The sequence below is a fragment of the Fundulus heteroclitus genome, unplaced genomic scaffold, assembly GCF_011125445.2.
Source record: "Fundulus heteroclitus isolate FHET01 unplaced genomic scaffold, MU-UCD_Fhet_4.1 scaffold_258, whole genome shotgun sequence".
Taxonomy (NCBI): domain Eukaryota; kingdom Metazoa; phylum Chordata; class Actinopteri; order Cyprinodontiformes; family Fundulidae; genus Fundulus; species Fundulus heteroclitus.
This window is the reverse complement of record NW_023396668.1, coordinates 15,308-41,239: the sequence shown is the minus strand read 5'-3', so window position 1 is coordinate 41,239 and position 25,932 is coordinate 15,308. Positions and strand designations below refer to the sequence as shown.

The 25,932-nt window shown below is 38.3% G+C and overlaps 3 protein-coding genes across 4 annotated transcripts; 1 reads left to right on the top strand and 2 right to left on the bottom strand.

Annotated features, from left to right (window-relative positions):
- Window positions 1–2,344: 2,344 nt before the first annotated feature.
- stk16 (serine/threonine kinase 16) lies at window positions 2,345–8,495 on the bottom strand. The gene is made up of 8 exons (XM_012874412.3): window positions 8,391–8,495; window positions 7,291–7,416; window positions 6,817–7,036; window positions 6,599–6,732; window positions 5,938–6,025; window positions 4,739–4,867; window positions 4,428–4,549; window positions 2,345–4,007 (listed from the first exon to the last, which is right to left on the bottom strand). The coding sequence occupies exons 2-8, from the start codon at window positions 7,374–7,376 to the stop codon at window positions 3,869–3,871; spliced, it is 918 nt and encodes a 305-aa protein (XP_012729866.2). The 5' UTR covers window positions 7,377–7,416; window positions 8,391–8,495; the 3' UTR covers window positions 2,345–3,868.
- Window positions 8,478–13,497, top strand: LOC105934443 (PEST proteolytic signal-containing nuclear protein). Of its 2 annotated transcripts, none has more exons than XM_012874415.3 (5): window positions 8,478–8,576; window positions 9,838–10,067; window positions 10,381–10,449; window positions 10,531–10,586; window positions 12,414–13,497. In XM_012874415.3, the coding sequence occupies exons 1-5, from the start codon at window positions 8,531–8,533 to the stop codon at window positions 12,520–12,522; spliced, it is 510 nt and encodes a 169-aa protein (XP_012729869.2). In that variant the 5' UTR covers window positions 8,478–8,530; the 3' UTR covers window positions 12,523–13,497. The 2 variants fall into 2 exon arrangements, with proteins under 2 accessions (XP_012729869.2, XP_012729868.2); XM_012874414.3 differs by having other exon boundaries at window positions 8,493–8,576; window positions 9,835–10,067.
- LOC105934441 (interleukin-18 receptor accessory protein) lies at window positions 13,496–24,314 on the bottom strand. Its single transcript, XM_021322499.2, has 12 exons — window positions 24,179–24,314; window positions 23,889–24,057; window positions 23,197–23,347; window positions 22,861–23,029; window positions 17,724–17,795; window positions 17,368–17,497; window positions 17,130–17,284; window positions 15,587–15,724; window positions 15,344–15,451; window positions 15,137–15,262; window positions 14,940–15,055; window positions 13,496–13,953 (listed from the first exon to the last, which is right to left on the bottom strand). The coding sequence occupies exons 1-12, from the start codon at window positions 24,285–24,287 to the stop codon at window positions 13,714–13,716; spliced, it is 1,683 nt and encodes a 560-aa protein (XP_021178174.2). The 5' UTR covers window positions 24,288–24,314; the 3' UTR covers window positions 13,496–13,713.
- Between the last annotated feature and the right edge of the window lie 1,618 nt (window positions 24,315–25,932).

Sequence of the window (25,932 nt, the reverse complement as noted above, 5' to 3'; positions counted from 1 at the left end):
CACACACCAAGCGTTTGGTGGGGAGGCTTAAAGTCACCATTCAAAAGTTAATATAGATTAAACCCATTTCTACTCTTTTAGAGCCAATGTTATGTGCATCTCAAGATCTATGTACATTAACATTTTTTTTTTTTTTTTTTACTTAAACCGATCTTTAGTACTCTGACAAAAGTGGGGTACGATAAAGGCAGTGACTGGGACCTCTACCTTGATGCAGTGATGTTTGGTTTGCGCACCAAAACACACCTAGCCACAGGCTTCTCTCCTTACTATTTGATGTTTGGACGAGAAGCACGTTATCCCTCTCAAGTGCCCGAGAACTTTCAGGTTAACTTGACTTAACGTCTCTTTTAATTTCAAATCCACCATATTGTTCTGTACTTTTAACATACCGTAATTACAAAAATAAATCTTTGATATCTTTTCAACATTTAACAAAAAAAAAAAATATATATTTTTTTTACTTCTACAGGTTGATGGATCAATTGAGGAATGTTTGTTGATGGAAGAGGTGGCCATGGATGTTCAGCGGCAAGAGGAGGCACTGAAGGCGGCGCAGAAACACCAGGAAAAAGTTCAGCAAAGACAACGGTCACAAGCGCAGCCTCAAAGCTCGCAGGTGGGCGACATGGCTGGGAGAAAAAAAAAATAGAAGTCCGCAAAGGAAAGATGGAGCCAGACTGATGCTAGAGGGAAATCAATCAACAATGTCAACACGGATCACCTTAAAAAGTACCAGGAAGAGAAGCCCAGGCTCCCAGAGAAACTGATCACCAGTCTTCTACCACATCCACCCCTGCCACAGCATCACCTTCTGCCACCGGTTCCACTAATCCAGTGTGCAGTGGGTTTTCATGATACACAAGGTACTTGCAATACCAATGCTGAACAAAGCTGGTGGAGTTTCCTGATCAAACTCTGAAGGTTTTGTGTTCATGCTTCCTCTCCAGTCATCTTGCTGCTCCAGCTTTCCACATGTGGACCATCTCTTACAGAAAGAAAAAAAACATGCGTGTAGCAACTTACGTTAGTGCATTTGTGTTATTAAATGCCACTTAAACTTTGATTTTTTTTTTGTTAGCTCAGCTGATGTGAGCTATAGGCCTACAAGTTTACATGGCATATCAGTTTTTTTTTTATTTTTTTCAAAAACTGGTTAAACAGCCAAAATGTTCAAGTTCTGTGTGGTGTTTGAACTTTCTGCCTGTGCATGTCCAGGTTTTCTTTAGGTGCTCCAGTATTGTTCTGCAGGTTTTTGGACTTCATTAATCAGGAGACATTTCTATTAAACTTGAGCAGAAACAGAAACCACCATGTTGTTATGGTGTGACATTCTGCTAAGAAATATTGGATCCTGTCATTCCTAATGATACTGTTAAGGTGCATTCACACCGAACGCGAATGTGGGGGCCAGAGCAGCAGATTAACACTAACCCTAGTATGTACCAGAGCTATTCGACACAAACTCAGTCCCTTTATGCAAAGGGGGCAGATAATCTGCTGCCCAGCTCCAGGTCAGATGTTCCACTCCATCTCATTCAATAATTTTTTGTGACATCATGGATTCATTCCACTGGTGGATTTGAGCTGGTTTAGCAGCTCCACAGTAAAAAGTATGATGTAATTGTAAAAAAAAAAAAAAAAAAGTTAAAATATTTCCCAAACAGAATTTAAAGCTATCTACGCAGCTTGTGGCAAGACTATATTAAACTCTATGCACTCCTAGAGACTCCAAGTACATAACCAAATATATTGGCTAAAAAAAAAGTGTATTTTGCTTTATATGTCCCCTTTAACACAGTATTTCACTGCAACACCACCTCTTGGCAGCAGGGGTCTTCACTGGTCAGTGTTTATTAATGTAAAAGAAAGTTGAGCTTGGAACAAAGTACAGGAAGCAGTTTTATTTCACGATTATTAAAAAGTATACAGAATATAGAATGCAACATATTTAACATTTATACACTCATTACTGTGCAGAAATGTGAAATAAAATATTTTACAATTTTCATTAGTCTTAAGGAACCATCACCAACGCACTTTGTCCTTTCAGCAGCTTTAAAGCAAGTTTTAATATGCAAAACAAAAAAAATACACCAGACTATATAGTCATTTCTTAGATCCCAACTTTGCATTTAACGATAATGTATTTACACTGCAAGTCAAATACAGTCTAAGAGTCAACTGTACAAGTTGGATATCAAGGCAAATTTGACTTTTCATGGTTGAAACATCACTGTGATACAGTAAAAACAAAGCCATAAATTAAATATGAATGCCCAAACAATTTGTTTATCAAAAAAATTACAGGTACCGTTGTAGTCCTCTATTGTGGATCTTGTGAGATGTAAGTGTAACCCTGAGAGAACTAAAGTGTGCAAAGCTCACACGTCAGGAAAGCAATGCTGGAATGCAAAATACTAAACTGATTAGAAACACTACCATAAACATAAAAACATACACTAAAAATAAGTGTCATCCTGCAATAAGCATAAACAGTACCACATTTATCTACTGTCAATACAAGTTTTTTCTTCGGGATTGTTTAAAAACTACCATCAACCCGTTAGGTGATTGTTATAATCAATATTGGTCTAGTTGTCGGGTTATTTCCCCTGTTTGTGACGCAAGACAGTGAATCATGAATTTTGAAAAAGTGGCAGTATGGACAGGTGACCAATAATCATGTGAATATGTAAAGAAGTACTGTGGTGGTAAGTCCAGCTAAAACTAAAGGATTGTGAATATAAAGAGAAGATAAAGTCAACTTTTTAATGAAGATAACAGCTTACATTGAAAAAAGATGTTGGACATAAACTGTGGAATCAACAAATAAAAAAAGGGACAAATGGAAAGTAACTGTCTTTCAAAGAGAATATATCCTAACATGCTAAAATACATTTTAAAATAGCTATTCGTTGGAAAGTTAGCAAAAGGTTTTGCAACCGAACATTTTCTTATTGTAATGATAATAGAAGCTATAATTAAGCTAATTATTAGGTATTCAAAATATAATTTTACTCTCCTACACAAAGTTGGAGCGCTGCAGCGATCGTGTCACAGATGTGACTGAGGAAAGGAAAGACGAATCGGGCCATGAATTAGTACAATCAGCTGGCTGCTGATTTCTGCTCCTCAGGAATAGTAATGCGCTCGCTGCATTATTGCATTCAATCATTACAGTACTCTCCTCTCTGCCTGGTCCAAAGTGCTGTAGGCCTTTTCTTTTTGTTCTCAAATGAATAGCTTCAGGAGCAGCAATCATGGTGCTGGGTTCAAGGGTTGCAAGATGGGTGTACATAACAATGTATTCATGCACCTAATACATTTATTTGATAATTATATTTACTCAAAATACAGCCATTGTCTCAATTTAGCAGAAACATTGGGGAAAAGGGAGGCTGGACAGTGAACCTGGCCCTCTTAAAGGTATAAATAACTACAATAAAATCCATTTACGTTGTTACTTCATGTAGGTTTTGGATTAATTTCATTCAAAACAGACAAATCCAACAAAAATAACACGATAAAAGTTTTCGTTTTCTCTCTTACAAAACCAGCCAGTTTCTCTGCCTTTTTTCTGGACGTAGTGAAAAACTAAAATAAAAGCCTGATGATTTATGAGAAAAATATTAAGAGAGAAAACTGTGGAGTTTACTTCATACCAATGAGATGGTAATGCCTTGCTTTAAAGGGTGTGAAACTATTTAAGGCATTTAATTTAATTTTATGAGTATTTATGGAGTTAGATTGTGAAAAAAAAAAGATAACACCAATTTTGCACTGTAAAATAACAAATAAAAAGGTGACGTTTTAAGCTGAAGTGGTGAAGTGTCCGTGGCGCTACATGAAGTGCGCCGAGCAGGAATCAGACCATGTTGGTCTGGGTGTTTGGGCTGCGGCTCTGCAGGTCTTGTACCTGATCGAGAACCCAGCTGATGTTTGGTCGCTCCTGGGGATTTGAAACCATGATGGAGCTCAGCAGCATCTGGAGACCCTCTGAGTAACTGTGTCAAAAAAAGGCAGACAAAAGATTAACACGGCGACGCATATTTGAGACAACACTTTAAATCTGCATCACAAAAGGAATGTTATTAAAACTTTGTGTTATTCCCTAAACAACTCAACACAAGGGATCTGAACATGTCTGCATAAACCATAGAACCTATAACTCAAGAAGGAAATGCTTCTGTTTAATCAAAAAAGGCAAGTGCCTGTACTGCCATACACTGAGCACAGCGCCACAACAATGGTGGACAGAAAAGTGTAAAGAAATAAATGATTTACTGCTAATAAACTTTAAAGTAATGGTTAATTGCTGGAGAATATCTCCTCATTCTGCTAAAATGTTCCTTTTACAGCCCCTGGCAAAGGCAGGCTCTGTTAAATCAGGTGGAAATGTGCCGTTTCACAGTTTGAACACTGACCTGCAAGTTGGTGGGATGGTCACTGGATTCTGGACAGCCAGGGCAACGCTGTCCCCCTTCTGAAATATCAGATCATATGGGCCCTCCAGCATCATCATGCAAAACAGCACGCAGCCCAGCGACTGCAGGTTGATCAAAACACAACATAGGAGGAAAATAAAAAAAGAAGAGTTTTTTTCACTGAATTCACAGTTTTGACTTTTATTTCAAGCTTCAGAGAGATAAAAAAAGATTGGCCATCCTATTTTCAACAAAGAAAATAAGCTGGCCAATGTGGCTAAAACAGGAGGGAGTATATGCACAGGTTTTACCCAAATATCAGTGCGCTCATCTATAATGCAGTGACTCTCTACATGAAAGAGCTCAGGAGCTCTGTAGGAAATTGTGCACCGTTGAGCTGCCCAGTCCTGTATAGTCATGGCTTCTCTGGATCCTTTGACCTGTTAAAAAAAACAACAACTAAAAGTGAATATGGTAAACTAATACAATCAGAGCACAAAACAAATTCTAATCTTTTGCACCATTTCTGAACATCTTACTTTTGACTTACTCTCAATCAAAGCAAGAAAAGGTGCTGAATTAGACAAAACGGTTTTGGCTCTAAAACCAAATGTACACAGAAAATTATAAACTAAAGTCAAACAGGCATTAGTCAATAAGATAAAAAGTAAGAAAAAATAACTTATGAATCTGTCATTAAAGCTAAGCAAAAAATACATTTCCCTTTAACTTTAAACAGATATGGGGTGATATCTGCTGATTACATGTTTATATGAGCAACAGTTGAATGGCTGCATTGAGAAAAAAATTTAATAAAACCAAAATAAAAACAGCAAAAAGAATTGCTTTTAGGATGTGAACCACAATCAGTTGTTATGGGGAGTTTTAGTAGAATCAACAATCCCAATCTGCCATCTAGTGGTGAAAAACCAGAACCACTTCTTAAAAAGTTAAAGTATTGACTGCATACTTGCGTCTACAAATTTTCACGAAGGTATGAGCATATTATTTTTGGTTTTTATGGAAAGAATACAGACAGAAGAATTTTAATATTTGGTAAATTTCCTATTCACAAATGTAAATTGTCATCATCTTCACCTTCTTTTCCAGTTTTGGTTAAAAAAATCAAACTAAACAAAAAAGGCTGCAAACACACATGAATGCTGCAGGTCAATTAACATATTAAATTAATCATAAAGTCCTTTTTTTGTCTCATTTTTGTTTTATTTTTTTGCCCTAGCTTTGCTACATATTCTGCGTTCCAGTCCCTGTTGAATCTTTGTTAAAAATATACTTTTTTCAATAATAAAAACAATTAATTCACTTGCATCTAAGAAGTTAATGGCGGCCGCATATTAAGTCATTATACTTTTAGATACAGAGTTCTGCCCAAGGGACGATCTGTCAATCGCATAAAATAAACTTTCCTATTTTACATACAGCTATGACAATATTATATTAGAACTGATTAATAAAATCTAACCAACTTCTTATAGCTCTGCACACTCACCTCAATTCTCGCCCGGTTCATTGAACCCAGATCCATCAGAAGTGGCCTGTCATCTTCATCCAGGAGCACATTTGTGGGTTTCAGGTCCCTGTCAGATCACAGCACATTGTAATGGACGACCATAACCTGAAAGCTTTCTTATACACTAGTGAGCAGTAATATTATAATCAGTGAAAGATAAAACTCAGTAGGAGTAATAATCTTGCAACGTTTTGCCAGGAAACGTGCATTTTTGCATATGGGTGATTGTTTTTTGTAAAATGCTTACTAATGCACACATTCTGCATAACAGTCACATCATATTCATCAGTCTTAATCACTCATTTGCCGCTTTCTGACCCAAACGACCAGATGGGCACGCAGGCATGCATGTAAATCTATAGCATGATAAATAAATACATTCTTCACTGTGCAACTGCTGCTGTCCCATGATATTTATACTCAATAACCATCTGCAGCTTTTCTGTGCTAAATCCTTCTTGAGCCAAATGAATAAATCGTTCCTTAAAACACAGCATGTGAACGAGATCGGATGCCTTTACCAAACTGCATTTCTCTATGGAAACCCCTGAGACGACACCTTTAATGGCACACCTGCCATTTGATTTCACAGCCAAAGTTAAATATAAGTTGCTAGTCTCTGAAAGTTTGGTGGCATTACCTGTGGGCATAGCCTTTGTCGTGGATAGCCTTCAAACCAGAGCAGATTCCACGGAAGATTTTTAAAATCTGGTTTTCTGGCATTAAGCTCCCTTTGTCCCTTAGTCTCTCCAGAACAGACCACAGGGTTCCCCTCTGCTCACAAATACACAAACAAATCAGAATATGACCAAATTCTGACAGGTTTCCTCCATCGTCCAAATTAAAACATCTACTCACTCTAATGTAAGGCAGAAGTAGCCAGGCTTCTGTCTTGCCTCCGCTGTCGACAAAGGCGAAATCAACCAGGCTCAAGATGTTGGGATGACTGTACATCTGATGCATTTCCACCTCGGTCTGAGCCTCCTGGCGAGCTTGGCGATCATGACATAAGATCTTCTTCAGAGCGTAGAATCGTCCATCCTTTGCCCCTTCAACCAGATCAACATAGCTGAACCCACTGAAGAGATGGAGAGAAAGCAGATCAGAGGGAGCATGACATTAAAAGGTAATCATGTGGATATTATACGTCAGTATAACGGCTATGTTTCCTGGGAATTTAAGTAGAATTGATCACAGTTAGGTGTCAACACTGTTAATCTTAAAGCTGCCCATCAGTTGGCTCACCAAAATTTCATTACGGTCACATAATGACAAATATCCTAGATTCAGTTGACAGGAAACCAACCTTGCAATACAAACATGTCAACTCACCCTTCATCCAGTTTCTGGACAAAGTAGTATTTTTTGTTGTCGATGGTGATGGAGCCACGGGAGCATATACACAGGGCCTGCCCCATGCCGACTGGTACATTGTTTAGCCCAAAGCTTTAAAAGGACCTAAGAGAAACCAGAAATGATTAGAAATACATGCATAGCAGCGTAGAACCTCAGTCATCCAGGTTATGGTTATTGCAATAGCGAGAACAGGGGGCAACTGACTTGAATACTGCCAGGTGTAAGGTTATTTAGCGTTTGACAGGTGATATATGGGCCATCCACCCCTTGTCTTTATCCAACTATCCTTGCAGCGCCGATCCATCGCATCATAGGCTTCGATTTTATTGTGTGGGTTTTATTTTTTGCCAGGCAACTTGGGTTGCTCTCCCGTCACTTTACCCATCAGATCACAGTTAAATGTGTACCGTTCCTATTCTTAAAATGTCACTTGTTCTTATGATGAGGTGGAAAAGTTGAATCTGACATGCAGAGCTGATTGTGCTACGCAATTGTTAAGCAGGACTAATAAGGGTAATAAGTCCTAAATCAACGTACAACACCATAGGTGTTTTGTTGATATTGGTCGAAGAGGAATCTTTAAAAAAAAAGGATAAGTTCAATGATTTAGACCAATCCTGTTTAGCTGTATAGACTGCCCAGTAATACTGCATGTGCCGGCTATTTAGTAACCGTGTGGAACACAGACTGAAGCCTCTGATTATGTAAAATTATGTATAATTTTCGGATGACAGGTGAGATAGGTGACGTTTCAAGACCCAAAGAAAGAAGTTGTCAAATGTTTCAACAACTCGGACTTGACAGAGAATATCAGAAAAACAAAAATGTTGCGAGCTTATTTGGGGTTTATATATAACAATACGTATGATGTTGGTGGAATGTTACGTTAAGAAAGCCAAGTGCCAGGGAAAACGAAGGTTTACGCTAGCTAGGTCACACAACACACCGACTGTTTTCAGGCTATGGTCGCATAGAATGTGACGTCACCATCTTTCGTTCTTTTATAAGCATTGTTTTATTTAATCCGTGACGTAAGGGCTTTTCTTAAGATTATGTTTTTAGATAAATTTTCTTACCAGCTTCTTTCCCTTAACAAGTTAGCTTGCTGTGCGTTCATTCTTCTTCTTCTTCTCTTGCTGGTTGCAAACATTGTAAAATCCGGTGAGGACAACAGCGCCTAAAAAAACACTAGCGGCGAACACCGGCTAAAGACGTAATGGCGGAAAGCAAGCCTTACAGGAAAAATAGCTCCGACGACGGAGGTGATACTTGTGCTGTTTTGATGTTTAAAATCTAGTAAACACGTAAAACTGTTAAATTGTATCTTAATGTGCTTCCTGTTGGCTCAAATGAAGCCCGACACTTAAAAGAAGACGTTTGATGAACTTCAACAAGATGACTTCATGTTAGCTTTAGCTAGCTACTGCTAGTACTGTTAGCGCTGGATTAAGGCTTCTTGCGGTGCAAGCTAATGTGTGTTAATGAGGCTAAAATCGTAAACGAAGCCATTCGCTGTTCTCTGACATGGATATGTGAAACATCAGTCTCTTGATGATTTGCTCTCCTGCTAACTGCAACGAATGTAGCTAGCCTGTGCTAACGTAGCACATTCCAAATCGCTTATCTTGCAATGCTGCAGCATTACTTCAGATCAGACTATTTTGACCTGTTATACAGACAGCTCTAAGGCATACTTTTTAAATGCAAGAGAGATGGCAGAGGCAGAGTTAAATTAGCGTTTGATTTAGGGATGGCTAAACCTGCAGGTGCAAGAAGCTGCGTTCACTTGTTTTGAATAATTTACTTTGTGATCCCTAAGCTCCTTTCAAATGCCAGACCAAAATAGATCTCTAGAATAAAACAACAGCGCATCAGTCATCTATCTAGTTGGTATCTGAGTGGAAGTACTTTCAATTATTTTTGTTTTAAGTAAAACAGGGAATATTTTGTTGAAAATAATAGCATTCGGTTCCTCCGTAAGAATCAAGTCCTGTTTCTCTATATGAGTTTATATTTATGCTGTGTTATAATGCTGTGCATCCGTTTTCACAATTATTAGATGGACATTTCTTTCTTTCTTTTTTCTTTTTTTTTTTACAATACAAAAATCATTACTGAGATAAATGAGCACTCTGGTAAACTGGCTATTTTGACCACCTGGATCTGAAGCAGCGGGCCTTACTGATTTAAATATTTTAATTATTTTAAATATGTTTACTAAATGAACCTCTTTATGAATAGTTTTACTAGCACTGTCACTGTTTAGACGACAGCTGCAGTGACTTAATAAGTAAATGAATTCATGTCTTTATAGTCTGCAATAACTGTAGTTTTATTGGATTCATGAGGGGTTTCCTCTATGGTGTAAACTTTACCTTAACGGCTACTGCCCTTAACTGTGGAGTTCATAATTAAGTTTTTTTTCATCTGAATTCTTAAATAAGAACATAAATTGTAGCTTTTTACACTCCCGCATCCCACAAAGCAGTTGTTCACCTTGGTGAGTTGTCTTGCCTCAAGCAGGGCCACAGCAGGAGGAGGAAGGCAGAGTGAAAACTAAGCCTGTCTCTTGTAGCACTGGGGGAGGAGATGGGACTGCTGTCAAACGCACATCTCAGCATCTTACCCCTGAAGATGAGGACCAGGTCGCAGCAGACCAACCAGCACCTTGCAAAACCCCCAAAATTGGCTTCAGCATGGGCAATAAGATGGCGAATAAATCAAACCCCATTTCTATCAAACTAGGAGTAACGGTAAGTGTTGAGCAATGTGCATTTGGGGAATACTAACTCTTTTTGTGAATAGCATTTTCTATGTGTTTAGTAGTAGTTTAACATATTGAACTGACTAAAATCTGAGACATGGAAAACTGAGGCTTTTGGTTCTACAGATAGATGTATTGTCTTTCTGGATTTTGAAGCAACCTAAAATGTATCTATTTTATTAATTTGACTTAACTATTATTAAATATAAGGATTTTTTTTTTAGTGACGTAACAGAACAAGAAAGGAGGATGCTGCCTTCCTGTGCTGTTTTACTGTTTTTTTTCTTTCTTACCTGTTGTAGAAACCCAAGGAGATAGTGCCATCAGCTCCTCCAAAAAAGCTGGTTTCTGTTTTTAATGAAGATGACGACGTACGTACCCACATACAAAGCAATGTCATATGGAGAGAAAAAGTTGATCAGGAGCTCACTTTAGTTTTCACTGTTGTATAGAGTGAACCAGAAGAAATGCCTCCAGAAGCAAAGATGAGGATGAAGAACATTGGGAGGTAAAAAAAACAGTTTCCCCTGTTTTTTTTTTTTTTTATATATATATATATATATATATATAAACCAGTTTTTGAATTCTTATTCCAGATATTTACATACATGAAAAAGACAGAAGACCTTTTTTCTTAATGTTTGACATGAAACAAGACTTTCCTGTTTTAGATGAGTTAGGATTATCCAAATAATTTCTACTGTGGTCCAACTGCAACAATAACGAGAGTACTAACTTGTTTTTATTACATTAAATTCACAACTCCACATACATTAAGATTTAGAAATGCCCTAATGATAACATGACAGCTTTTGCAAATTCCTGTCACGGTGCAAGATTCAGGACAGGCAGATTAGATTAGATTCAACTTTATTGTCATTACACAGGTACAGGTACAAAGCGACAAAATGCAGTTTAGGTCTAACCAGAAGAGCAGCAAGTGCAGGATATATAATGGTTCCATAAGTACAGGACATGGATATGTGCTGAATGAATAAAGAGATTAATACTATTATAAACAGAATTTTACTGATAGATTTGTCCGATCAATATAATATACCTAGTATTGTGTACTAAATTTACAGCTGGATATGTACTGAATATAATATACAGGTGGATATTACTATAAATAGAGTTTTTACAGATATGTACAATAGCATAATATACAGATGGTTGTTACTATAACAGAGTTTAGAGGTGAATATGTACTATGAATATATATACAGATGGTTATTACTATAAAATGAATAAATAAAGTTTGGACAGAAGCTATCCGAATTAAAGTGCAGTGGAAGGTAATTGCATATTACAGTTAAGATGTTGTAAAGTCATGCCTCTTAAATTGTGGAGCCGCTCATTGACTCCATCTGAGCTGTGAACTGATCTGTTTAAACAATTATACACATACACAGGTGTAAACAGCAAAGAATGTCCAACAATCATACGGTTCTGGAAGGAGACGCGTTCTATATCACATTGACACAATTTGATGCATAAAGTGAATAAACCCTATAACAAGAATATGAGACTTTTTTATGTTAAATGCTGGATTATTCTGGTAGGAGGGAGTAAATATGTCCAGCAAAGCTAGTCCTGTACCACCATGGACTGAGTAATTACCCCTAAAGCAATGTAATAATATTTAAAAAAATAACAGCATTTTACAAAAACACCTTGGGACAAAGGCCTATCTGTTTGGAGTCAAATCCTGCAGTCTGATCAAACGAACGTTAAAATGCGTGGCCAGAATGATCGTTGCGGCAGCTGGAGACGATACGGAGAAGCTTGTAAGTCGGAGACCACTATCTCCTCTGTGGTGGATGAGGGCGGCAGGATCATGATGTAGGGATGTTTACGTTGTGTGAAAATATTCTAGCAGCCACGAAGTTTGGACGCGGTCCCAAATAAGTCTTCTGAGTAGACGAGCATACTGCCTCATTAGTCACAAGTCAACTTAAGGACCGTAAAGTCAGTGATTTGAAGTCACAAAGCCCTGGTCTTAGGCCACCTAGAAAAAAATTGTGGACAAGGTGTGCACAAGAGATGTGGTCTGGCTGAACGGGCTGGAGTTCCAGCAAATTTGTGAGAAGCTTGTGGATGGATACCCAAAAAGTTTGACCCAAGTCATACATTTTAAAAGGCAGTTCCCATATTATTCTGACCTTTAGCAAGTAGAAAAAACGTAATTCTAACTGAAGAGAAACAGGAAATGGCTCGTCTGATTTGATAACGTCTCTTTTTTTTTTTTTATATGGGCGTAAACATCCGTTTTTAACTGTGTTGTATTTCTCAGCTTGACTCTGAAAATAATTATTGTCCGTTGTTGTCCTTGAAGGGAGACGCCGACATCTGCCGGACCCAACTCCTTCAACAAGGGCAAGCAGGGCTTCTCCGACAATCAGAAACTTTGGGAGAGGAAGCTGAAGTCCCAATCTGACAAGTAGTAAAACACTACCACAACATGTTGTCACTAATGGAGACTTTTTTACTGCTTAACATTGTCAGATACCAACCAAGGCTGTCATTTTGGTCGCTGTACGCCTCTGACATTTACAACTCTATGGACATGCAGTGAAGACTACTTTCAGCCTTCTAACTTGTCTTTACGCTTCTAACCACAAGTTGGTCGATCCCGACTCCGAGGAGAAATTGTCGAGCACCTTTGTTTCCAGATATGTGGCCTGGTGATGAGGAAGGGAGAACCGATCCTGAAAATCGTTTTAAACCTTATCTACGTTTTGCTTTTTGTTGGCCGATTGAGATAGTTAGTGCGCTCATACGTTATTGTGTCGTTCTTGTTCCCTCCATGAGCCTTTTTTGGTTTAACCCTGGCAAGCGTGTTGCTTGTCTGACGTTGCTGTAAAAATGTACATAGTGACAATGTTTTCTATTTTAATCCACAAATTGGACTGTGAGTTTAAGTATTAAATGTTGGTAGGCTTTTTCCAGATGCATTTTTTTTTTTTTTTTGAGGGGAGATTTAGTTTATCACCATTATTGCGAAACCATTTGCTTTCACCAGACAAGCTCACGTGCGAGAAAACATTTTCTGTTCGTTTCTTGCCTTTTTTTCCATCCGCCTCGCTAAACCTGGTCATGCTTGCAATGTCCTCCGCTGTCAAGTATTTAAAACCTGAATCACCACTATATATATATATATATATATATATATATATATATATATATATATATATATATATATAGTGTGTATTCCACTTTAGGTTAAATTTGGTACTTTCACAAACTGACTTTTGAAACTTATTGTCAGTCCTTATTCTTCAGCCAAACGCCAATAACTCACTGACAAATCTCGTGCCTCAAATTCTCTTCCCATTATCCAGAATGTACATTTTAAATTTTTCTGTGGATTCCCGAATCATTGTCAAGACACCCCCCAAATAAAAATATATCAACATGTACTGCTACAGTCTGTTTTTATTTCAGTAATTTCTGTTGAATGTGGATTTAAATGCCAGTGTTTGCCATGTGTTCATTGCTGACAGCAGTCCTGATATACCACATCTTAGCGGCGTACATGAAACGGCCATCTTTATTACTTTTTATAGTGTTAAACAGGAGAGCTGATGGAACATTGGTTAAACAGGGTTAGACAAGTGTTTCCCAAATATGAGTCACTATGAGCGCTCCAGGTGTGAGGCCAGCCTCGATGCCTGAACTGGCATGGCTTTCCGCAAAGAGATCCAGAAGCTTCCGACGGCTGTGGAGGATACGTCTGTGCTCCATTGCAAGCTGGGGAGCACCTTCAGGGCTTTTTGGACCAGTTTAGGCAGTGGGGGTTCTGGCTGGATGAAGGATGGGGAGGTTCCACCGGTCCACACCAACAGCATCTTGAGGGCAGACGTCTGCAGTAAAGCCTAAAGATGTGGAAGTTGGGAGTCATAGGGGATTAAAATTATTTCTCAATAAATCACAATATTCAAATTTTTGGTATGCATTGTGCCGCTTTCTCAATTTCCTGCGCAGGTGGAGGAAGTGGCTTTCGTTTTATCTCAAAACGGCAACAGAATGAAACCAAGGAGTTGCTTTTTTGGATATCTTTCAAAATGAGTGTAACCTAGATTTCTGACACAGATTTGATGGTTTTATTTAGCCTTTAACAAGGTGAAAAGTTCAGAAGAAAAAAATCCAAGTAGAAAACGCTCAAGTTCAAAAGGTTCTTTACAAACCAAAGACGATTCTTATGCTCATAAGAATGACTCAGAAATGTATAAAAAATGTTAAGAGGAAGACAAACCTTGAGGATTTTTGTTCAATAAAGAATCTAAAAAAAAGTTATTTGTTACTTATGCAAAACAGTTTCAGCACAATCTTTAATAAGGATGTATTTAATTTTACTAATCGATCCTTTGCTACATATTTGGATTGTTGTGTTAAACCTATAGCCTCAGTAGACTGGGAGCCAGAAAAGTAATTTTGTTTAGGCCTATGCTTTCCACACTAAGCTGCATTATTGCACTAAATGACATCAAGAAGTCTTGAAATCCCAGTTTGACATTTTGCTATCAGCCGTCTCACATTAGAAAGTTTTCTGAACCTCAGTTTCACGAAACAGAAGAGTTTTACCACACACACACACACACACAGATATATATATATGTATATATATATATATATATATATATATATATATATATATATATATATATATATATATATATGTGTGTGTGTGTGTGTATATAATTAATTTGAAAATATCAAAACACTTCCCTAAAAGACTTCAATATTGTTATCTGATGCAGTGTCAATTTTATTCGTATTTTCCTGTTTGCACTAGAGTACACACAAAACATAAACCATGGAGAAATGGACCACTCATCCATTTTGAAAAGTGCCGGCTTACCTTGACTCCTGATTCCAGGACAAACACAGCATTGTCGCTGGCGAAGTATTCAGCCGACAGGACACAGATGAGCATCCGGCTTCTGTTTATAGTGAGAACCACGTCGTTTGTGTAAGCTGTAAGGCAAAATCGTATCGTTAAAACACACCAGAAACCTTTGTGGGCGTAGATATGCACACACACCTGATGCCCCTCACCTCCTCCTGGAAGTATGTCCCTTTCCAGCAGACAGACACGATACCCCCACCGGTCCTCTAACACCTGTGGTAGCAGCATTTCTATTGGTTCCTCGCTGCTTTGCATCTTTACGGTAGATAAACATCCTATCAATAAAGAAGACAAAAATTACTTTTATTACCTTTAAACAATCCAAACCATGGTGTCATTTCTGTTGGCGCGTATACCTTCTTCTGCATCACTGTACGGTTTAGAAAACCGAGCCAAACCATTTGCCACCTCTGCTGATGGAACCGTCCACACATACGACACAAAAACATCAAATTCTTTCTCCCCTGCAGGGTAAGGGAAGAGTTAAAGAGTGACATAGGAACTGAGAACATGAGATGCTCATCATAAACTGCAGGCTTAAATAATGTGAGATTTTTGCAACGTGAGATCTGAGCAACGACAAAAGTGTTCCTTCTGACCTTCCTTATGTTTTCCAAACTGGAAGTGGGATCTGTAGATTAGCTGTAATTCCAACCACTTTATATGCAAGATGATTCCCAGGCCAGCAACCAGCACAAAACAGGCAACCGGATACCCAATCAGTGATGTCCATCGTGCTGAAATAAGGCGACACACATAATTACATTTTATTAATCCAATATGCATTCAGACTAACTATTTTTTTCCTACATTAACCAGGCATTGAGCTCTGTTAGAATAATTAGCAGGCGTGATGTGTCATCAATATGTGCAAATAAAAGAGTTAACATGAGATATGATAACAGATCTAAAGACATTGTACATCGCCCTGTTTGAGAAAGGGTTCAGGAATTTTGCTGGGAATTTTTTCCAAAGATATTTAAAATAGGGCGAAGTCCACCGTTTGACAAAAATTGATTTACTTTTTCTCATGATTCCTCTAACATAATAAATAATAAATAATAATAATAATAAAATTTTAGCTTTACATGGCTATCCAAGTAAAATTTGCTCATCGGCCCCGTTTGGGACAACTGAATATTAAATCTCAATCATATGAAGTAGTATTCTCATTTGCTCTTGTATTTTCTTTTCTCTATCTATCTATCTATCTATCTATCTATCTATCTATCTATCTATCTATCTATCTATCTATCTATCTATCTATCTATCTATCTATCTATCTATCTATCTATCTATCTATCTATCTAGATCCATATATATATACATATACACATGCAGTTGTCACCCCCTACCTATCAACTGTTTGTGCCACTCTTGGCAGCAACAACTATCATTAAGTGTTTGTGATAACTCACAGTGAGTCTTTAACTCCACTGTGGGGAAAGTAGACCATTCTGCTTTACACGGTTGTTTTAATTCAGTAACCTTGGAGGGTTTTCTAGCATGAACCAGTCAGTTTGAGGTCATATCACAGGATCTCAGTCATATTTAACCCCACAACTGGACGAGACCCTTTCAAAACCATCATTAAGTTTATTTTGAGCAATTCAGAGGCGTGCCTGTGGATGTGTTTTGGATCGTTGTTCTAATCCGAGGGAGCTTGAGTTTAAGTTGTAGTCCAGATGTAACTGGACACACACCTTCCACAAACGTCCGTTTTCTCCTCCAAATCTTGGAAATCACCAAGATATTTTTGGGTAAATTTTTGTCTTTGAGTTCTTTTTTTTCTCTCCCATGGATGCCAATTTTTGCCCAGTTTCTTTCTTGTTGTTGAATCATCAAACTTTGACCTGAATTTAGGCAAAGGCTTTGTTAACCTTTTCGGAATGCTAGATGTTAGTGACTTTATTTCTAATCTGTTCTGTGATCTCTTTAGATCAGTGCATGATGCGTTGATTTTTACATATTTTAGGCTAATCCATTTCAGTGAGACAAAACATACTTGTTTGTAGCCCTATGTAGCTGTCCCAATTATCATTGTTTATTTCATACAGAGCTATTTCAGAGACCATATAATTATGATAACTTTAATATTGCTATTTAAAATAAGCGACATTTCGGGTAGAATGTAAAGGCTACCTCGTATTTTGTTTTGAAGCTTAATGGTGACACTGTTGTTTCCGATGACGTTGCCGGCGAAGCAGGTGTATGTGTGCTTCAGGTGTTGTGGCGTCACTTCTTTTATGATGGATTTCTGTGTGACCTCGATCGTTTGAAGCATCACTTGTTTTTCTCTGGGAATTAGAAGAAGGTTAATCTGCTTTTCTTTTCAAGCAGAGTTGTAATTACAGCTCAGAATTCCCTTTTTTTAACTCACTGGGGTGGCTCCATGTGTAGCGGGGTCGTGTTCTCCACGTCGCCGTCGTGATTCATGAACCATTGTACTTTTCGAGAAATGTTTACCTCAAAATCAAACATTACCTCACACATCAGCGTGTGAGGCTGACCTAAAACAGACAAAAGATGGGGAAAAAAAACTGCATTGGAGCAATAGTATATAAGCTTTGCAACATTTTATGTTGTGTCAGATGTATGAGCATTAAAAGCAACAATAACAGGAATAACAACATGAGCAGTTTAAAAAATAAAATAAAAGCATTAGTGATGATAAAGATCAGAAGAAGTTATTGATATTAGTCCAGATATTGCATCTTAGAAGTTAAAAGCACTCACCAAGCTCAACCTCCTCTGTCATGTTAGCTGAAGGATACTTCAACTGAGGAGAAGAGCTTGCATTTAAATGGGCTGAGAAGTGACAGAAAATAAGGTTATCTTTTATTCTGGATGTTACATGACTTCTCAAAAAAAAATAAAAAATTGTGATAACAAACCGAAAAGCTGTCATATAGCGAAATTAAGAAATACATCAAGATATTGTGGCTGTTATCAGTCTCTGGGATCTCTGTGCATGTGAAATGGGAAGTTCAGGCTTCACCACAGTCAAAGTGCATGGAAGGTTTCTATAGCTGTCAATGAATCACGTGAAAGAAATAAAAAGTAAAGTAAGTAGCCAGAGCTACATTCAGCAGCAATAACCTGCAGTAGTTTTATTTTCTGCAAGATTTTCTTGTCAGTCTCTTGAAATTGTAGCAGAGAAATTAGATCCACTCTTCTTTAAAATGGAGGTTTTGTGCTTTGATTGTTTCTCCAAACGCCTCCACATCATCACCATGCCACCACAATACCAGGCAGAAGATAACGTGAGTTTGGTTTTCTCCAGACTTAGCACTGTGCTTTATGGTCCAAACACCTATGGTTTAATGATATAAATGTTTGCAAACCTAAGCTATGCTACCGTGTTTTCTTTTTACAGAAGAGAGGCTTTCTCTTTTGCAGACCCTGTAAGCCATAGTTGTTTTGTTGTTTTCTGAGTATCCCACCATCAGCTTCCTCATTTAACATCCTAATTGAAGCATCCAGAGTCTGAGATACAGCTTTTGGTTTTTAGTGTAATTTTTCTGAGTATCTGATAATGGAGTGAATTTGCTGGGATGTCAGTTATTGAGGAATAAGCCTTTACCGATTGGTCTTAGTAGCATCATTGTTAATTATGGTTTAACCACACACAAAAACTGACCCCAGTTTTTGTATTTAAGTTGTTTACTGTGTTTGAGACATTTGGCTTTGCGTGTTTGAGATAAAGGGTTTCTTACAATTTCTTTGCGTGAGTAAAAGTCTGGATAACCTTTGGGTGTGGAAACAATAGTTTATGAAGCTGGAAAGCCTTCGTCAAGCTGTAAGAGATGAAGCTCAGATTTCCAGGATTAACGCTATAAACTGTAGGGAGCACGGTTTCCTACGTAACTCCTCATAACATGTTAAACTTACTTACTTTTATGAAAATGTCTCCAAAATTGGCGAATGTGTTCTGGGATTACATTGATCTCATTAAAGTAATGAAGCTTTCTTAAAGAAACAAATAAAATAAAAAGAGGAGTTTAAAATGTTGCTGTAGATTCCTTAGCACCTCTATTCAGCACACTGCAGAACTGATATAATAATTAACAGTTAAGTGGGAGGGAAGATACTGACAATTGCCAATGTTTCGCTGGGACTCAGCTGCCATTGAGGTTAATGCTTACTATTCAGTTTTATTGGGTTAGATTCCCTTTTATCTTTAGAGCTGACCTAGTTCTCAGAGGTATGGATTCAAAAAGGTTTCAAAAACATTGCTCAGAAACTTTTGTCCATGATGACACGACAATTTCACACATTAGCAGCAGATTTTGCACATCTGTTTTTGCGTCCAAGATGCTGAACTGTTTCGCCACTTTCCAAAGCTTCTCTAACATCGAATTGTTCTTTCAAAGGCAGGATGGATTCATGCATTTTATGATGTGCAGAGACATCTTAAAAGATTTGAATATTCCGTAAAAGTGCAATGTGAAGAAAGTGAAGGAGTTATTTTTATAGAGGTGCATTACAGATAGAGTAAAAATATTCCAAGCTTTTGTTTTTTATAATTTTGATGATTATGACTTACAGGTGAAGAAACCCCAAAATTCAGTGTCTCAGAAAATTTAAATATCACATTAGACCAATCTAAGGGGATGTTTTACGCACAGGTGTCAGACTTCTGAAAAATATGTCAATTTCTATGCATTCAATACTTGATTGGGCTCCTCTTGCATGAATTACTGTGGCTCTATGTAGGTGTGATGGGAAGCCCAGATTGCTTTGATAGCTGACTTCAGGTCATCTGCCTTGTTGGGTCGGTGTCTCTTATCTTCTTCTTGATGACAGCCTGTAGATTTTCAATGGGGGAATTTGCTTTCTAATCAAGCACCGTAACACCATGACCATTGAACCAGCTTTTGGTGCCTTTGGTAGAGAGGGCAGATGCCATGTCATGCTCGAAAACAAAATCCTCTCCATATAGCTTGTCTGCAGAGGGAAGCATAAAGTGCTGTATAATGTCCTGGTTGATGGCTGCATTGACCGTGGACCTCAGAAAACCCAGTGGACCAGAGCCAGCAGATGACATGACATCCCAAATCATGACTGACCGGGGAAATTTCAGACCCAACTTCAAAGAACATGGTTCTATGCCTCTCCTTGCTCCCTCCAGACTCTGAGACCTTAATTTTCAAATTAATTGTAAAATGTACTTTAATTTGAAAGCAGAACTTTGGACCATTGAGCAACAGTCCAGTTCCTTTTCTCCTCAGCCCGGGAAAAATGGCATGTGTAGGATTAATCTGTGCGTGGTAAGCTCTTGATGCGCCATTTCCATCCTCAGTTCACTGTTTATGAAGCTTCACCCAAATCTTTAATGGATTTTTCTTGACCCTTTTTTTTCAAGGCCGCAATTCTCCCTGTTGCTGCTGCACCTTTTCCTACCTAATTTCTTCCTTCCACTCAATTTTCTGTTAACATGCTTGGATCCAGAACTCTGTGAATCACCAGCTTCTTCAGTCAATGACTGTCTTCTAGACATCTGTTGAGTCAGCAGTCGTCCCATGATTGTGTCGCCTACTGATCCAGAGCAAGAGGCCATTTAAAGGCTCAGAAAACCTTTGCGGGTGGTTTGAGTTAATTGGCTGATTAACGGGTAACATTATAAGTTTCCGATAATGAATCTTTTCACAGTATTCTAATTTTATGAGACACTGAATTTTGGGTTTTCATTATCACCCATAATAATCAAAATTACGAAAACAATTTGGAAAACACCACTCTATGTGTAATAATTCCATGTAATAATTCCATGTGATATATATTGCATAAAATGTTGCACTTTTACGCAATATTCAAATTTGTTTAGATTTATACGGCAAATTTGACACCAAATTTTAACCGTACCACCTGAATACCACAACTTAGATTGAGACTCAAACCAGGTGACGTTCATCCAAACTGTAATTGTCCAAATTTGTAGAGTCTGTGCAAATTGTATCCTGTTCTTACCTAACAGGAATGGCATTCAGCGCGATCTGTAGCCATTCTGCTTCAGTGTTCAATTAAATGTAGTTTAATTTAATTGTAATGAGTTGTTAGTACAGCCTCCATTGCCTTTTCTATTATCTGGAACCTGTTTCACCATTCATTCCTGACTTTTGACATCAGTCAGGGTATTTTGGCCACACAGCTGCAGCTCATTGGATATTTTCTCCCCTTTAGACCATTCTCTGTCAATCTGGGGAACGGCTGTGCATAAAAATCCCAGTAGATCATTGGCTCTTGAACTATTCAGACCAGACCTGCTGACTCCAACAACCATGATAAGTTAAATCCCCTTTCTTCCCTCTTGTGGTACTAGTTTTGAATATCAACAAGTTGACTCCACTGCATTTAGATGTATAAATGCATGGAGTTGCTGACATAAGGTCAATTGACTGGCTTATTGGAGTTAACGAGCACTTGAACCATCGTATCTGATAAAATGGCCAATTAATTTGTTAGATAGTATGAATCATCTCTCATGTTAGCTCATAGTTTATTATTATTGTAAGCTGTAAAGTTACAAATTTCAATTCAACAATTCAGTGACAAATATACATCCTTAAGTCCTTATAAAGTGACCTTGCTCTGTCTGTTCTGTGAATAACAGCTTTCTACATAGCATTGTTGGAAAATCAAACACATTGTGCAAAAAAAGTGCAGACTCTTCATATTCAAAATACGCTTGAAGTTTAAATTCAAGTTCAGCTGCAGGAAAACAAAGCGTCTCTGTTTAGTGGGAAAAGGAAACCCACAAAGTACCAGCACGGACGCTCTTGTTGACACAATGGAAAAACTGAATCTTGCACCTCTGACACCTCCACCCCCCCCCCCCCCACCCCCGCCTCACATCTAAAGACTAACTTTGTATTGATATTTTTTCAGAGATAAACTTACGTTGAGACGTGTTTTTAGGAAGGTTTCCTGCTATGTTAGGTCCATCTGTCGATGTGCATAAACGCACGTCAATGTTATGTATTTTTGAAACTGCACATCTCCACAGCAGAGCAAAGGCTCCAGCAACCACACATACAGTCAACCAGAGAAGGCCAACCTTTTGGGGTTTTCACTAAGCCAATTTAGAGGGTGGGGAAATAAAGGCGAACACGTAAGGAAAACATCCCTTATTATGTGACGTACCTATATGCCACTCTCAAAAGTAGCTTAAGTGAACATTTTCTTGGTTTCTTTGGTAATGTGACATGCTTCCCTGTGAAGACACTTATTTTTATACGTCATCACAGTCTTTTGGCAATGATTCTGCACCTGATCACAAGTTGCTGCACACATAGGTTTGAAACGCCACCGTTTAAACGGAGCGGTGTCTGAAAGGCCGGGAGGAGGTGCCTTTGGCATATGTACGGGAAAAATGACTCAAGTGTGGTTTAAAAACCAAGAAAAAACATTTCTGATCAAACAAAGAAGTGCTAGACATTATTACGTTGCATTTGTTAATTAAAATCGATAGCATGGAAAAAATGAGAAATAACCAGACTATTTTTTTTGTCACAGTTACAGATTTCATGCAGGCTGTATTTATAGAGGTATGACTGTTATCAAGAGGTGCACAAGAACAAGCCATTTACCCTTTTATGTGTTCGGTTTTGAAGGTGCTAAGTGACGCTTCAAAGGTGTCAGAATTAAGTCCAGATTTGTATTTTTTCTTTAATGTTGACAAAGGTGCAATTCACGGTGGTCGTCGGCATGACACATACATAATGCTGTGGTTCCCTGCAGGAGGTTAACAACCGGCGGAGCAATGGCGTTTAGAGGACGTAGGAAGCAAACCATCCTAGATTCAAACAAGTCAACACCGTGGAGTTTAGATGAGGTTTTCAGGTAATAACACAGAAATAGTAAACACTCTTACGTACGACTGTGACGTTGACGGCCCTCCTGAAGGTCCACGGGATTCCTTGTTCACTTATTTGTCTGTCACAGTAATATACCCCCCTGTCCTCTTTGTAGACCGTGCAGAGTCGTAGCTGCCCCTCGTTTTCACAGGAGGTTCTGCGCTGCGCAGACACGGCTTTGTTTTTCTGAAAGAGCAAATGCATGAGTGGCTGTCTGCTGACATCTGGCAGCGCGTTACCGGTTAGGGCACTGATGGAGTACCCGATTCATGGAAAACCATTTTAAGTGGATTCTGTGAGGAAGCGGTTGTAGGTGTTGTAAAATGTTTATCTTGAGCTTGTGTGCACTTCACCTTGTACCAAACGACGCCCGTGTTGTTGTAGCAGGTATAGCCGGGGCAGCGGATGAGCCCGCCTTCGCCCACCAGCAACATCGCGCTGCTCTCGCTGTGCTGAAAACATCTCAAGCTAGTTCTGTTGATGACGTGCAGAGTCAAGTTTGATCTGCAACAACAGCGAAGATTACCAAATAGAAAAGTTCATTAAAACCTTCTGCCTTTAATATCCAAGAAGCTGCCGTATAAAACTGCAACAACATCCAACGGTCACTGTATTATAAATGTAGACATAGGATCAACAATACTCCAATCAAATCAGTTTGAGCATTCAGATTATTGAAACATACGTTTTAAGTAACACCCTATAAATATGAACCTGACATTCAAAGCTCTTAAAGCAATATAGCGAATGGAGTTAAAACAAGGAGCTGCCATTGAGAGGATTCATGGATGTAATGAAGGAGGGAATGCAAACAGCTGGCAGAGCAGGATGATAGGGCGCGGGGGGACATGGAGGTAGATAAACTGTTGTTGGGATCTTCTTACCAACGGAAGTTTTTGCTGTTAACATTGCATTGTAAACGCTTCTTCTCCACTGAGATAACCTAAATGAACATCATTCACGGTTCTGACTCAACCATAGCTTTCAGTTAAAATCAATGCTTCTATCGAAATCGTACTCTTAAATTTATGGCGATATTACTCACCCTGCGAGGCTTCTGTATGCTCCACAATCTTCCACTTCAGCCACAAACTCTTTGCCACATTCTTTGCCTTTGTCAGCCTTGAACCACTTCATAGGGAACTCCATTGATGTATCGCAGGGCATCATAAAGGCTTCCCCCTCCACAACTTTGTATCTATTGAGCTGCTGATCTGTAGACATGAATTCCACACTGGCATCAATACTCAAACAAGCTAATAAATGCCTGCATGCAACCCTTGAATTGTTCGGCGCTTTGATATCAGTTTTGCAGATGAAAGCTTGAATGAGTACCTGCTATTGTCCTCCGTTGTTTTTGCCCACAGCATCCCTCTGAGATAGTTGGAAAGAGAAAATAAAACAGAAGAAATCCGGTTCGCACGCTCTGTTTCCTTAACCACATACTCGCAGATACTGTTGATCTAGGATGTCATAGATCTTTACATCTCACTGATCATTTTCATGACCACCCAGAAGTGGCGTCTTAGTTTTTTTTTTTCCTCCTTTTCATTGTCAGTGTTTGCGTCCTCGCTCTTGAGGGGTAAATCTTGTGGTATCATTTTCACAGGACATGCTGTCTTCATAGTGGGTTGACGCACTGTTTCCTGTTTGCTTGTTTTTGAGCATGATTTCTATGAAATTTGTCATGGTAGCCACTTCCTGTACAATATTCTTTCTGGTGGGGAGATGTCTTTTTTGATGTTTTGATTTTGAAGATAGGTACAAAAAGAAAAAAAAATCCTATCAAAATCAGGGAGAAATATAAATGCAGAATTCAATTTATTAATGCAATTTTTCTCTCAAAGTACATGTAGTTCTTTAAGCCTTAATACATACGTTATGGTAAACTTGCACGATCTGTTTAGACCCCCAGTTTTCTGTCTCACATCCGCAAGTCTTTCAATCTAATCTATATCATCCCACCACTGGCCCTTGCATCTTGCTGCAAGCATATGCAGCACTTGATTAAAAACTCTCCACCATCTACATGACCTACTAAGATATGCCTGCAACACTGCAAATTTTAAAAGCGTCCCTTATTGCAAATGCAAATTAGAAGATGCAGCACTCTTCGCTTCATTTTGATAAATTTTCTCATTATGTTTGCATCTCTGACACATTCTCCATGCTTTATAAAGAGGATGAGCCCTGGTAATGTACGTATACAGGTGAACGCTCAAAGATCATGACACGAGAACAACTCTTAACATCATGCGCCAAGTAGTTTGAGTCCATGACTTAACCAAAGTCTGCTGGATTTGCCTATGATACAGGAGCTTTCTACACCTCCACTATCAGTTTCAGCCTTTTTGTGGTGCAGGAAACATTAGCAACATTGTGATACCTGATGAAGTCATCACTACTATATGAATTATTATTCTATGAGCTTTTAGAGTTTATTACGAGACCTATCTTTATTTGAACAGACGCAAAGTGGGTAACCAAAATCCTTTACTGCATGTAGAAACAACGAAATAAAACAAAAAAAAAACAGCAATGAAATGTTGAACAAGAGTTGTTGTGGGGGAGGGACTAAAGAACTGAGTTACAAAGAAATGCATAATCTGGATGAGAAAACACCACAATTAAGACTTTTAAAAAGTGTTATATTTTAAATCCTGATGGTGTCAAAATAAAAAAATAAATGAAGCAAAAGTTATAAAGTTAACAAAAAAATGTATTTGAGTTTTATTTGCACAAACAGATAGGCACGAGTCAAAGGCCTCCATGCATGGCATTTCCCCTGCACCACCACTGCACGCTGTGAATCATTCTCGTTCAACACTTTAGTCAGTGTGCACTGTTTTAAAGTGCTTTTTAAATAAAGTTGGCTTGGCTATGTTAAGTAGTTATAGTAAATAACATAATTTAAAATCAATTTAAAGGACAAAAAGGGCAGGGAAATTGTAGTTGCATTAAATTCAAAGATAATCTTCATGACTAAAATCTATCAAAAAACAAAATAATAATTTTCCAAAGCCTGAATATTACAGTTTTTATTGGTTGCTTTGACACAGCAGTCAACTCAAAACCCACATTTTTCAAAA

Bases quoted from the DNA above. Each gene is read 5' to 3' on its own strand.
- LOC105934441 (XM_021322499.2), bottom strand. From the start codon at position 24,287: ATGTGGTTAAGGAAACAGAGCGTGCGAACCGGATTTCTTCTGTTTTAT. The intron at 17,498-17,723 runs GTGAGTGCTTTT...TGTCTGTTTTAG, and splicing joins GACAGAGGAGGTTGAGCTTG to GTCAGCCTCACACGCTGATG. The intron at 15,452-15,586 runs GTCAGAAGGAAC...CTTACCCTGCAG, and splicing joins GTTTGGAAAACATAAGGAAG to GGGAGAAAGAATTTGATGTT.
- LOC105934443 (XM_012874414.3), top strand. From the start codon at position 8,531: ATGGCGGAAAGCAAGCCTTACAGGAAAAATAGCTCCGACGACGGAG. The intron at 8,577-9,834 runs GTGATACTTGTG...TCTTGCCTCAAG, and splicing joins AAATAGCTCCGACGACGGAG to CAGGGCCACAGCAGGAGGAG. The intron at 10,450-10,530 runs GTACGTACCCAC...ACTGTTGTATAG, and splicing joins TTTTTAATGAAGATGACGAC to AGTGAACCAGAAGAAATGCC.
- stk16 (XM_012874412.3), bottom strand. From the start codon at position 7,376: ATGGGGCAGGCCCTGTGTATATGCTCCCGTGGCTCCATCACCATCGAC. The intron at 6,733-6,816 runs GTGAGTAGATGT...ATTTGTGAGCAG, and splicing joins TACTTCTGCCTTACATTAGA to AGGGGAACCCTGTGGTCTGT. The intron at 4,550-4,738 runs GTAAAACCTGTG...ATCAACCTGCAG, and splicing joins ATGAGCGCACTGATATTTGG to TCGCTGGGCTGCGTGCTGTT.